Source organism: Wickerhamomyces ciferrii, contig 00130 (genome assembly GCF_000313485.1).
Source record: "Wickerhamomyces ciferrii WGS project CAIF00000000 data, strain NRRL Y-1031 F-60-10, contig 00130, whole genome shotgun sequence".
Taxonomy (NCBI): domain Eukaryota; kingdom Fungi; phylum Ascomycota; class Saccharomycetes; order Phaffomycetales; family Wickerhamomycetaceae; genus Hansenula; species Hansenula ciferrii.
The window spans coordinates 87,288-97,923 of NW_011887610.1; the positions used below are offsets into that span (position 1 = coordinate 87,288).

General features: G+C 27.8%; 6 protein-coding genes across 6 annotated transcripts; 3 read left to right on the forward strand and 3 right to left on the reverse strand.

Moving 5' to 3' along the window:
- Positions 1 to 312: 312 nt before the first annotated feature.
- Positions 313 to 2,949, forward strand: BN7_4072 (uncharacterized protein; the record flags this gene model as incomplete). Its single annotated transcript, XM_011275366.1, has 1 exon — positions 313 to 2,949. One exon carries the CDS (start codon positions 313 to 315, stop codon positions 2,947 to 2,949), a length of 2,637 nt encoding a protein of 878 aa, XP_011273668.1.
- Positions 2,950 to 3,068: 119 nt separating this feature from the next.
- ATE1 (arginyltransferase) lies at positions 3,069 to 4,406 on the reverse strand (the record flags this gene model as incomplete). Its single annotated transcript, XM_011275367.1, has 1 exon — positions 3,069 to 4,406. The coding sequence occupies one exon, from the start codon at positions 4,404 to 4,406 to the stop codon at positions 3,069 to 3,071; it is 1,338 nt and encodes a 445-aa protein (XP_011273669.1).
- Positions 4,407 to 4,581: 175 nt separating this feature from the next.
- On the forward strand, positions 4,582 to 5,169 carry JAC1 (J-type chaperone JAC1; the record flags this gene model as incomplete). Its single annotated transcript, XM_011275368.1, has 1 exon — positions 4,582 to 5,169. The coding sequence occupies one exon, from the start codon at positions 4,582 to 4,584 to the stop codon at positions 5,167 to 5,169; it is 588 nt and encodes a 195-aa protein (XP_011273670.1).
- A 133-nt stretch (positions 5,170 to 5,302) lies between these two features.
- Positions 5,303 to 6,082, reverse strand: CKB1 (casein kinase 2 regulatory subunit CKB1; the record flags this gene model as incomplete). The annotated part of the gene is made up of 1 exon (XM_011275369.1): positions 5,303 to 6,082. One exon carries the CDS (start codon positions 6,080 to 6,082, stop codon positions 5,303 to 5,305), a length of 780 nt encoding a protein of 259 aa, XP_011273671.1.
- A 385-nt stretch (positions 6,083 to 6,467) lies between these two features.
- On the forward strand, positions 6,468 to 7,079 carry GET1 (GET complex subunit GET1; the record flags this gene model as incomplete). Its single annotated transcript, XM_011275370.1, has 1 exon — positions 6,468 to 7,079. One exon carries the CDS (start codon positions 6,468 to 6,470, stop codon positions 7,077 to 7,079), a length of 612 nt encoding a protein of 203 aa, XP_011273672.1.
- A 136-nt stretch (positions 7,080 to 7,215) lies between these two features.
- Positions 7,216 to 10,197, reverse strand: ALK1 (protein kinase ALK1; the record flags this gene model as incomplete). The annotated part of the gene is made up of 1 exon (XM_011275371.1): positions 7,216 to 10,197. One exon carries the CDS (start codon positions 10,195 to 10,197, stop codon positions 7,216 to 7,218), a length of 2,982 nt encoding a protein of 993 aa, XP_011273673.1.
- Positions 10,198 to 10,636: the final 439 nt, after the last annotated feature.

Here is a 10,636-nt window from a genome sequence, read left to right on the forward strand (position 1 = left end):
ATTTGTATTTTTTTGGAACAAAATGTTGTTTTTTAGAGCTAAAAGGTGGTTGGTATCGTCAATGATTGATGTTAGAAGGGTAGTATCTGCTTGAGGCTGAAATTTGCGCGGTTTAGTGTCAAAAATTGGTGCTGTTCTCATGTTGAGGTCTTATTATTTTCTGTTCAGTATAATGAGTTATTATCAAATATGATATTTTCTGTTCAAGGTCAAAAATATAAATATGGGGTTGAATTCCTTTGATTTAGATTTATTCATCTTACTTTTTTTTTTCACATACTTCATCAATAAATAATACAAAATATTGAGAAAATGGAAGCTAATAGATTAACAAATCAAGAACTCTTAGAAAAAATCGCTAGAAACATTAGAAAACCAAAGGAAGTTCCTGAATCTAGAATAACACCTAGATATAAGGGTACTTACCTTCCAAGGATTAACGAGTATCAAGCAGCTAGCACTTCAGAAGCGGAAAAATATTTGGACGAAAAGCTAAAAACGTTTAAAAATGATCAACAAAAAGTTGAAAGTGAAGTTGAAGATGACGAAATGACAAATCCACAATATTATGAATATGATTATTCATGGAATTATAACAATTTTTATCAATTGAAAAAAGCTTCCACACTTTTGGGAAATGATCCATTTTTCCATCCAATAGTAAGACCAACTTCAAAACAAGTGAAGGAAAAAATTGATTTACCTTTAAAAACTTATTATAAATCAAGAACTTCAAGATACATTACAGATGAAGGGTTTTATATTGTTTTTGCTAATGATGAGTTTAGTTATAAAGAACTTTCCAATGGGTTTAAAGATGAAACTTTACCTCAATTAACAAAATTAGTTAAAGTCACTCAACATTTGATGAAAAGAAGAACTTTATCACATGGAGCATCTGCATTTTATATTCAAACTGCAGATGATGAATCACCTCATGATTTCGTTTCCAAAGATGCTAAAGAAATTCGTGACTTGACAAATAAATCTATTGATGCAGGATTTGATTTCATTTCAAGGTTTTATGATAAGTTAGGAACAGTTTCACAATGTTATTATTGTCATGACACTTCATTAACAAAATCAAGAGATTATAATTTGAACAAATTTAAGGAGAATACCCTTATTGTGAAAGAAACTGATTATACATCTTCATTAAGTAAATTAAGAAAACTTGTCAATGAGGCCCAAGTCTCTCAAGATGACGATTCAGAAGATTCAGATCATTATGTGTACCCTAGAAAATCAACAATTGTTACCAATATGACTTTAAGATCAGTTATGCTACCAGGTGGTAAAACTATTACAATTTTAAGAAATAATCAAAGATCTCATAATTCAATTTTAAATTCTTTATATCCAAGAATTAATAACAAGAAGATTAGAAAACTTTTCAATCATAAAGCATCTAAAAAGGCAACTTTATACCTTGGTGATTTATTCTATGATGATCAAATTATGAAACAATATCAACGTCCAATTTTCCATCATCATGATTATGAAAAACTTTGTGGATTTGATAAATTAGATGATAGAGTATATGGAGCACCAAAAGATATTTCAACCAATATTTTATCCAAATATAAAATTTTCCAAAGATCTAGTCAAGATGAAAATTATATTAAAGATAGTTCATTTACTTTCCAAGAATATGCATCTGAAAATATTAAAAAACATGATATAAATCTTTATCAAGGTGATGATTTAATGTTTAATGTTGTTTCAGATTCTCCTTATGTTCGTGCTTTCAGTACAAGACCATTAGATGAATTGGCAATTAATGAAATGATGTGGAAGTTTGAAAAAGGTTTAGTTACACAAGAAGGTGAAGTTGAAGAATATATAAACCAAAATTCAAATAATTATGGCGCTAAGATTAAAAAATATCAACATATGATTGTTACTAAAGATTTCCAAAACTTAGAAGACCGTCATTTGGATTTACGTATTGCTGATCTTATGACTAAGAATCATACTTGTCATAATTGTGGGAATCATACAAATCTTTCATCTTCTCAAGAGATTGAAGATTTTGGAACTCTTGAATATTATAGAGATTTCTTAATCAGTGCTAAAAATTTAGAGATTGATGCATTTTGTTTCAATACTTTCGAGAATAAAGAGTTGAAATCAAGATCAATAAATGATGTTGATGATCAACTTATGTCACAAATAATGGGAACTCAACGTACCACACCAGTTTCAAATGACAAAGAATTTCTAGAATTTAATGATGAATATTCACTTTGGAGAAAGCAAAATTTGAAAGTATATCTTGTTGAATTTGAACATCGTCTTGATGGTAAGACAGAAGATGATTATTGTTTAATCATATCAGATCCTAGTGTTTCTAAAGAACTTTTATATAAAGTTTTAATTGAGAATTTACAAAACCCAAATAAATCTATAGAAGTTGATCTTTATACATATTCAAGTGGTATGCATAGATTATATTCAGCATTGAAAAGAAGAAATGAATTTTCTAAATTTGATGATGAAATTTATCCAAATCCAAATCCATTAATTGATAATAAAGATGAATACTTGAAAAATTTAAAATATTCATTTGCAAGTTGGTGGGGTAGACAAAATGAACAATATTTATCAAGTTCTCAATATGATAAATATATGAGATTATATGATGATAAACCAGGTGATGTATATGTCAAGAGTTCAAGTTTGAATTTTGATGTTCCACTTATTGCAGGTTATGATGATAAAGGTAGAAAAAGGTATAAACTTGATAAAGTTGGAACTAGAAATCAAATGATTGCAAAACATGATGAATATGAATTGCAAAGAGTTGAATTAAAGAGAAAGAAAGTTCAAATGGAGAATGAAATGAAGGAAAAAAGGATTAAAGAAGAAAAGAAAAATATTGAATTGAAGAAAAGATATCAATGTGAAATTAAAGAAGTTCGGGTTATTAATAGAAGAAGGTTAATGTAGGTGATCATATTTAAGATCAATTGAATATACATGAAATATGCTAAATTACAACTTTGTAGATTATCTAAACAAGATTCATGTAAAAACAAAACAACATACACTTCTATATACAAGTTTCATTAAATAAATATAATTGCATCATTAGCTAAACCTTGACCTAATATTCTAATTGTATCAATCAAAATTTTTCTAATTGTTGCAGTTTCTAAATCATAAATTGCAGGTCTAATCATTCCATCTGCAAAAACTAAAGATTTGATTTGATTTGTATTCCAATTTTCAAATAAAGTTTCTAATGATGTTACACCAGGTATGACTGTTGGAATATCATATGGAGTTGAATTATCATCTGAATTAGTGATCAATACTGAATTATCCACATCAGAATAACTTATACCTGGCCATTTATCACTATATTCTTTAGCCTTAAGGAATTCTTTACTATTAATACCATAAAGATCTTCCACTATATTTTCATTTTTAGAATTTATAGCACAATATTTCCCATTTGTGATATAATCAGAGATATCATCAAGTTTATGATATGTTAAATCTGTTAAATTTAATAATTCACCACCAAATTTTCTTTTATAATTCATCTTGGGACAATCTTCAATGAAATAACCTAAATAATAATAATCTAGACCTAATTTCTTAGTTAATTCCATTTCTTTTAATCCACTAATTTTCCCCATTGCTAAATCTCTATAATCAGGATCATAAATTAGATAAATTGATGAAACTCCACTTGGTAAAATATCTAAGAATCCAATTGCAATCAATTTTGAATCTAAATAATAACATTGATGAGTTGCACCAAATTTAAGAACTTTATTATCTTTGATCACAGCATCATTCTGAGAAAATGGAGTATCACAAAGGAAACGTTTAAATGACTTCTCACTTGTTTTATAATCATCATGAACATGATTTTGATACTTGGTAAATAATTTATATTTCTCTTTTGTAAATTTACTTGGTTCAAATTTAATTACAAGTTTCCCAGAATCATCCATTTTCCTCAATTCTTTCATCAAATCATAACCATTTTTCCCTTTAACATCTTGACCACCCTCTATACCAATCCTTTTGTTAAACTTGTTCACAGTTTGACGATGCTCTTTGGTCAATTTAAACATATCCATATTGGTTCTAATCGTATACATTCGACAACAACCACGCAACATATCTGGCTTGTACAAAAACGTACCTGACCGCCTGAATCCTCTGTTAATCAACTGATCATAATGCTCCACTGTCATATTCTCAACTTGGAATCCAATTGAGATGGATGGTGGTGTTTCTGTTTGATTTTGATGATTCAAGGCATAATAATCACTCCAACTTTGCACAGAAATGGCCTCTTTTTGTGATTTTTTATGGTGACAATACCCACAGTCGTCGTCTTTGAGATACAATGGCCTTGAAAGGATCAATTTCTCTCTGATTTCCAACATTTTGTAAGTTTTGAATATTTGCCACCAAATCGAAATTGTTTTCGTTGATGTTTTATTACCAGAAAATCAACGGAGTTGTTAGAAAAAAGACCCAGAAAAACATCACCAAATTTGAACCAGAAACACTGGTAATTTTGACCATCTGATATCCAAACCAAATAAAAAGAGGTCAAAAATGCTGTTCAAGAGACTCATGAGCTCCACGGTGAGCAGAAGGGCTCCTACAAACCTGTTTCAATTGTTCCCTAAGACGTTTCCTAATGCTCAAATCCGTTTTAGAGTGGATCAAAAATCATTAAGAAAAGAATATAGATTATTACAACAAGAATCTCATCCAGATTCAAATATTGATCATGGTTCTGAATTGAAATATGATGATTCTACATCTTCATTGTTGAATAAGGCTTATTCTACTTTAAAAGATTCCTTAGCAAGATCTCAACATATCTTGGAATTAAATGGGATTGATTTAAAACAAGATGAAATCTCCAAAAAATATAGTACAAAAGATCATGAATTATTATTTGATATATTAGATATTCATGAAAATTTAGAAAATGTTAGTAATGAAACAGAATTAGAAAAATTAAAAGAAGAAAATGATGAAAGAATTGAATCAAGTGAAGATTCTTTAGAACAATTCTTTAAAGATCAAAATTATGAAGATGCTGCAGTGGAAACTATAAGATTAAAATATTGGTGGAATATAGATAATGCAATTAAGAATTGGGAACCTGGAAAACCAGTCAACTTAACACATTGAATTTATATACCCCAATTTATGTTCTACACCTGTATATATATATATCATTAAATAATCAACATATTGATAAAATTAAGCTAATATACACAGTCTCTCTGTAGGATTAAATTATACAACACATACTTCATTTGATTCATTTCATTTCAACGTCATCATCATCTTCTTCTTGATCATCATCTATATTTTCATCTTCATCTTCAATATCTTCTTCATCATCTAATGGAATTTCATATTGACAATTATTCAATTCTTCAAATTCTTTTTCAGTTTTTGGTAATTTTCTTAACCATTTCATCCTTGAACCAAATTGACTTTCTTCATTAATTTTAAATCCAAATATTTTCAATTCATATTGTTTTTTATTTCTTAATTTAATTTGTTGATCAATTTCACTAAATATTTTAATAAATAATCCAGGGAATGTAGTACCAAAGAAAGCACCATCAATATTCAAATATCTTGAACTATTTGGTAAATATAAATCAAAACATGAAGGACAATATAATCTAACAGTTTCCACACCAGGTTGATCATGTCTTCCTATTGGTAAAAATGGCATACTTTCACAATAAACTCTGGGACAAACACCAAATTGCTTTTTATCATATTTATCAACCATTTGTTGTAAACCTTGTTTTGTCAATATAAATCTTGAATGAATTAATCCATATAATAATTCAGCACTATGTTGTACCAATGGTAAATCACTAACACTTATAGGTTTATCAGGTTCAAAATCCAATATCATATCTAATGCTTCTCTATAAAATGGTACTATTGATGATAATCCTGTTAAATTGAAATCATCCTCTATAAATTCTGGTGCAACTTCCACAAAATAATCATGACCATAAAGACCACAGAAATTACTGATCCAAGTCTCTAGCTCTTCTGAACTGTTATTATCTGACATCCTTTTAAAAACACACCAATTTAAGCACAATGAAAAAACCACAAATCACAAATCACAAGCCTTTGAATATTCAAGTATTCCCTCTTAGAATCCTTTTTAAAAAAGTATAATAAAGTACGATAAAACTATCAAAACTTTCTAAATTTCAATTCTTCCTTAACAATTTTCAATTCATTATTTTATTTTTGCCATACAAAATTAATTTTTTTTTGTCCAATTCGCGAATTTTTTTGGCTTCTTTTAAAATTCGCGAAACAAGTCTGTCAATTTTCATCGTGTAAAGTTTTTATTTTGTTGAACGATTCAGAAAAGTATAATAAACTCAACTTTTGAGATGTTTTGATATCTTTTGTTCACGGTTTAGTACTCAGATATTAGGACAAAGATGGAACCATATACTCTATTATTATCCGTGCTTACATTACTAGCATACAACTCTTTACTATCCCACTATGGGAAAGATAATATCATTGAATCAATATGGTTATTATATTTGAAATTTTCATCAAATTCACAAATTAAATTATTAAATTCATATAAATCTGAAAAAAGAACTGTTCAAATAAATAAAAATTCTATATCACCACAAGATCAATATGCTAAATGGACAAAATTGAATCGTAAAACTGATGAATTAAACAAAAAAATTGAAGATTTAGAATTAGAAATTAACAATTCTTCAACAAGTTTCAAATCAATAATTTCAAGATTTTTACAAATTAGTTATTGGTTACCAATGGTTTTTTTCAGAGTTTGGCATAGAAAATCTGTTATTTTTTGGATCCCAAATGATATTTTCCCTTGGTTTATTGAAAAATCTTTAAGTTGGCCAAGTTCTCCAATTGGTAGTGTTGGTTTATCTCAATGGATTTTCTTACTAAATGCATTTATTGGTGGGATTTTATTCATTCAAAAAACTTTAACCAGTTCAAATGAATTGGAAAAACCAATTGATCCTTCATTAAAATCTAAAGATGTTTCTACAAAAGTAAAATAATGGTACTTATGATTTGAAAAACAAAATATGTTTTATAAAAGTCCCTTTTTATATACACACATAAAATAATAATAAATTGTCTGTTTTTTTTGCTCTTCACTGGTTAACTAATTTGTAGTTATATTCATATATATCTTCATAATAATTCATAAAATTCACCAAATTTCAACACATCAGAACAATTTTGGAAATCTTGGAAATAAACAACTTGTCTCTTTTTATTTGATTTATTTGAAAGTGATGATTCATTAATTGATTTATGGAAATTTGGAATTGAATCATTATTTAATTTCTTTCTTCTTGGATCTAATGATTTATAAACATATTGTAAATTTTTATAATATTGATCATCTTTAGAATTATGATTTGAAGTTATATAATCTTTTTTATGAAATAATAATTTATCTAATAAATAATGTAGCCAATACAAATTATTTTTAAAACTTGATAATGACCAATCAATTTCATCTTTTGAACTTGAACTTTTTTGAATTGATTTAATTTCATTTCTCATAAATCTATAGATATCAAATTGATAATCTCCACATCCTTTGAAAAAATCTTGATGATCTAATCTAGTGAAAATTACATCTTGTTCATCATTTTCATCACCATTCAGTCTTGAAAGTGTATAATCAATTAATTTGACTTCAAGTCCTTGTGCTGACTGTTGTTCATTACCATGTTCTTCTTCAATAATTGATAAATCTCTCATAACATCTTCAATATCTTCATCTTCATTTGAAATTGGTGCTTTATTTAACTCTTGTTCTTTAATAACAATATTACCCCAATGTAAATCTCTATGTTCAAACTGGAATTTCTCTTCAGCATTTTGTAAAGTTTTAACAATTTCCCAAAAAATTTTAGAAGATTGTTCCCATGATTTAATTTGAAATTTTTCTAAATCAATACCACCATACTCTAGATCCATAATTAAATATTTTTGATCTTGATCATATTCAGGTCTATAATTTGCACTTTCTTTCAGTTCATTAAAATCATCCCATAACTTTAATAATAATCTTGGATAACTACCTTTAACAACAGATGCTTCATTCAATTTAATAAATCCATCTATTGTACTTAATTTTTGTGTAATTTTCAATTCTTGAATAACATTATCGATTGAAGGTTGTTCAAAATTACCATCACCAAAAGGTATGATTTTGAAAATTTTTAAAATCTCATTAGTTTGATAATTTTTCAACAGATAAACTTCACTATATGAAGCTTCGGCAAATTTAATTAAAACTTGATTATTTGCATTTGAAGAGACTGAAATATAATTATTAAAATTTAAAACTTCTGGATAACTTGTTAATGTAACTAATTTATTCAATTGTTTAGAATCATATTCATTTGAAGTCATTATAGTGGTTGGGTTTGAATTTGCAGAAGAAACCATTGTTTGATTAGTTGGTTGTCTTGAAATAACAGAATTAATTGAAATAATCGATGAACTATTTCTTAATCTTGTTTTCAATTTTTCTCTTGAATTTGTATCAGGTTTTGGTAATGAAATCATTGTTTTATCCAAACTTGATTTTTTATTTAAATCATTTAAACTATCTTTTCTTGCTAATCTAAATAAATTATGTTTACTTGGTGACATTGATAAAACTGATTTTCTCATATCACTAAATGATGATTTACCTCTAAGAGATCTAATTGATTCATTATCATTTGCAATAGCACTACCATTACCATTATTACCAAGTTCAGTTTTTTTACTTGAAAAAATTGAAGACAGTCTAAATCTTGATTTACTAGTTCTTATACTTGAAGTACTAATCATACTTGAAGCATCTGATTCTTTTCTTCTTGATAAAGAAGACAATGTTTGTGATGATTGATGTGGTTCCAATAATGATGGTGGTTGTAATGAAGGTTTTCTATGTAAAACTTGTGGCTGTTGCTGTTGTTGTTGTGATGTATGTTTTGTATATTCTTTATCTCTTGAATGATATGCTGTATTGATATTAATATTTGTTGAAGATGTACTAGCATGACTATAAGTTCTCATTGGTAATGGTGAAGATTGATTTTCTAAAATTGAACTTGATGTACTGAATCTCTTCTGTTGTTGTTGTTCACCAACAACACCAGGTTGAACAGATTTATATGGGGTATTTGATTCACTTGTATCTTCAATTGAACTAACTGAAACAGATGAAAGTACATTACCAACTTTATTGATGACATTTTTCAGAGAATTACCTGAAGAAGTTGATTGAGTTGATGCCATTGAGAATCTTTTGTTTCTATTTGGGTTATTCAATTCAGTAAGAGATGATGTTGATGCAATTGAAAATCTCTTAGATTTATCTTTTGTTGTAGAAGTTGTGGAATGAGTTGAAGCCATTGAAAATCTTTTAGATTTGTTATTTGATGAAACTTCTTTTTCCAAAGATTCATTATTGAACGATAATAAAGACCATCTTTTGGAACTATTTGAATTTAATGAATTTCTATTTCTAAACTGTTGTAACCCAGCAGAGCTATTTCTTTGGAAACTTGGTGCAGGACCTAATGGAACTCTTTTATCGTTAATAGCTTCAATATTAATATTGTTATTGATTTTAGGAGAAGATGAAAGATCTTGTAATGGTTTTGATTCTCTTCTAGAAGTTGCACGATTTTTTTGAGGTGTACTTGAAACGGGAGCAATATTAGTGGTTAATTGTGGAATTGGTTTCCTTTTTTCTGGACTTTCCATAATTATATCACTATCTTCATTATCAGAAATTGCAATATTTATTATTTGAGCACTTCCATAAGGTTCATCACCAAAATCATCATCACTTGAAGCATTCATCATATCATTATCAAAATCCAAAATTTTCTTGTTGAAATCAGCTTCCTCGTCATTAATAGGAGTATTTTCTTCATCATCTTCATCATCAGTCATTTTGAAAGAATCGTTTGAAATATCAAAATCAGCTGCAATACCACCATCATGTTCTGTATTTGAATCCTTATTGATATCCAGGACAATATCATTCAGATTATATTTGGCTTTTCTTTTATTGAATTTCCCATAAGATCTTTGCTGGGTACTGCGGTATGAATTTGAAAGGATTAATCCATTTCTTCTGTCTCTATTACTCAAAGCCATGATGTATAAATTGATTGATTGTTGTTTGTTTATATCCTTGATCTGGAAGCAAATTGAAGCTAATATAAAGAAAGCAAATGCAAATTTAAACAACGGCAAGTGAGGGTATCAAGAAGCTAGCTATCAAGTAAAGTTAAACAAATTGGTTGACAAGCAATAAACGATTGGAAAAATAATTGGTGGAAAGTTGAAACTTGAAATATAGATGAAAGCGGATCTGAAGATGTAAATATAGTTTGTTTATGTTTTGGAAAGTGAAACTAGATCAAAGCTTCATAAAACACCAAGCCAGTTTTTTTTTCCTCAAATCAATTTTTTTGTCTGCACAGAATCGTATTTGTTTTTGTTTTTGTTTATATTTGGGTGTTACCGTAACAACAATTTAAATAAAAATCACCATAGTGATACCGTGATACACAAAAATCAACCAAATACTTTC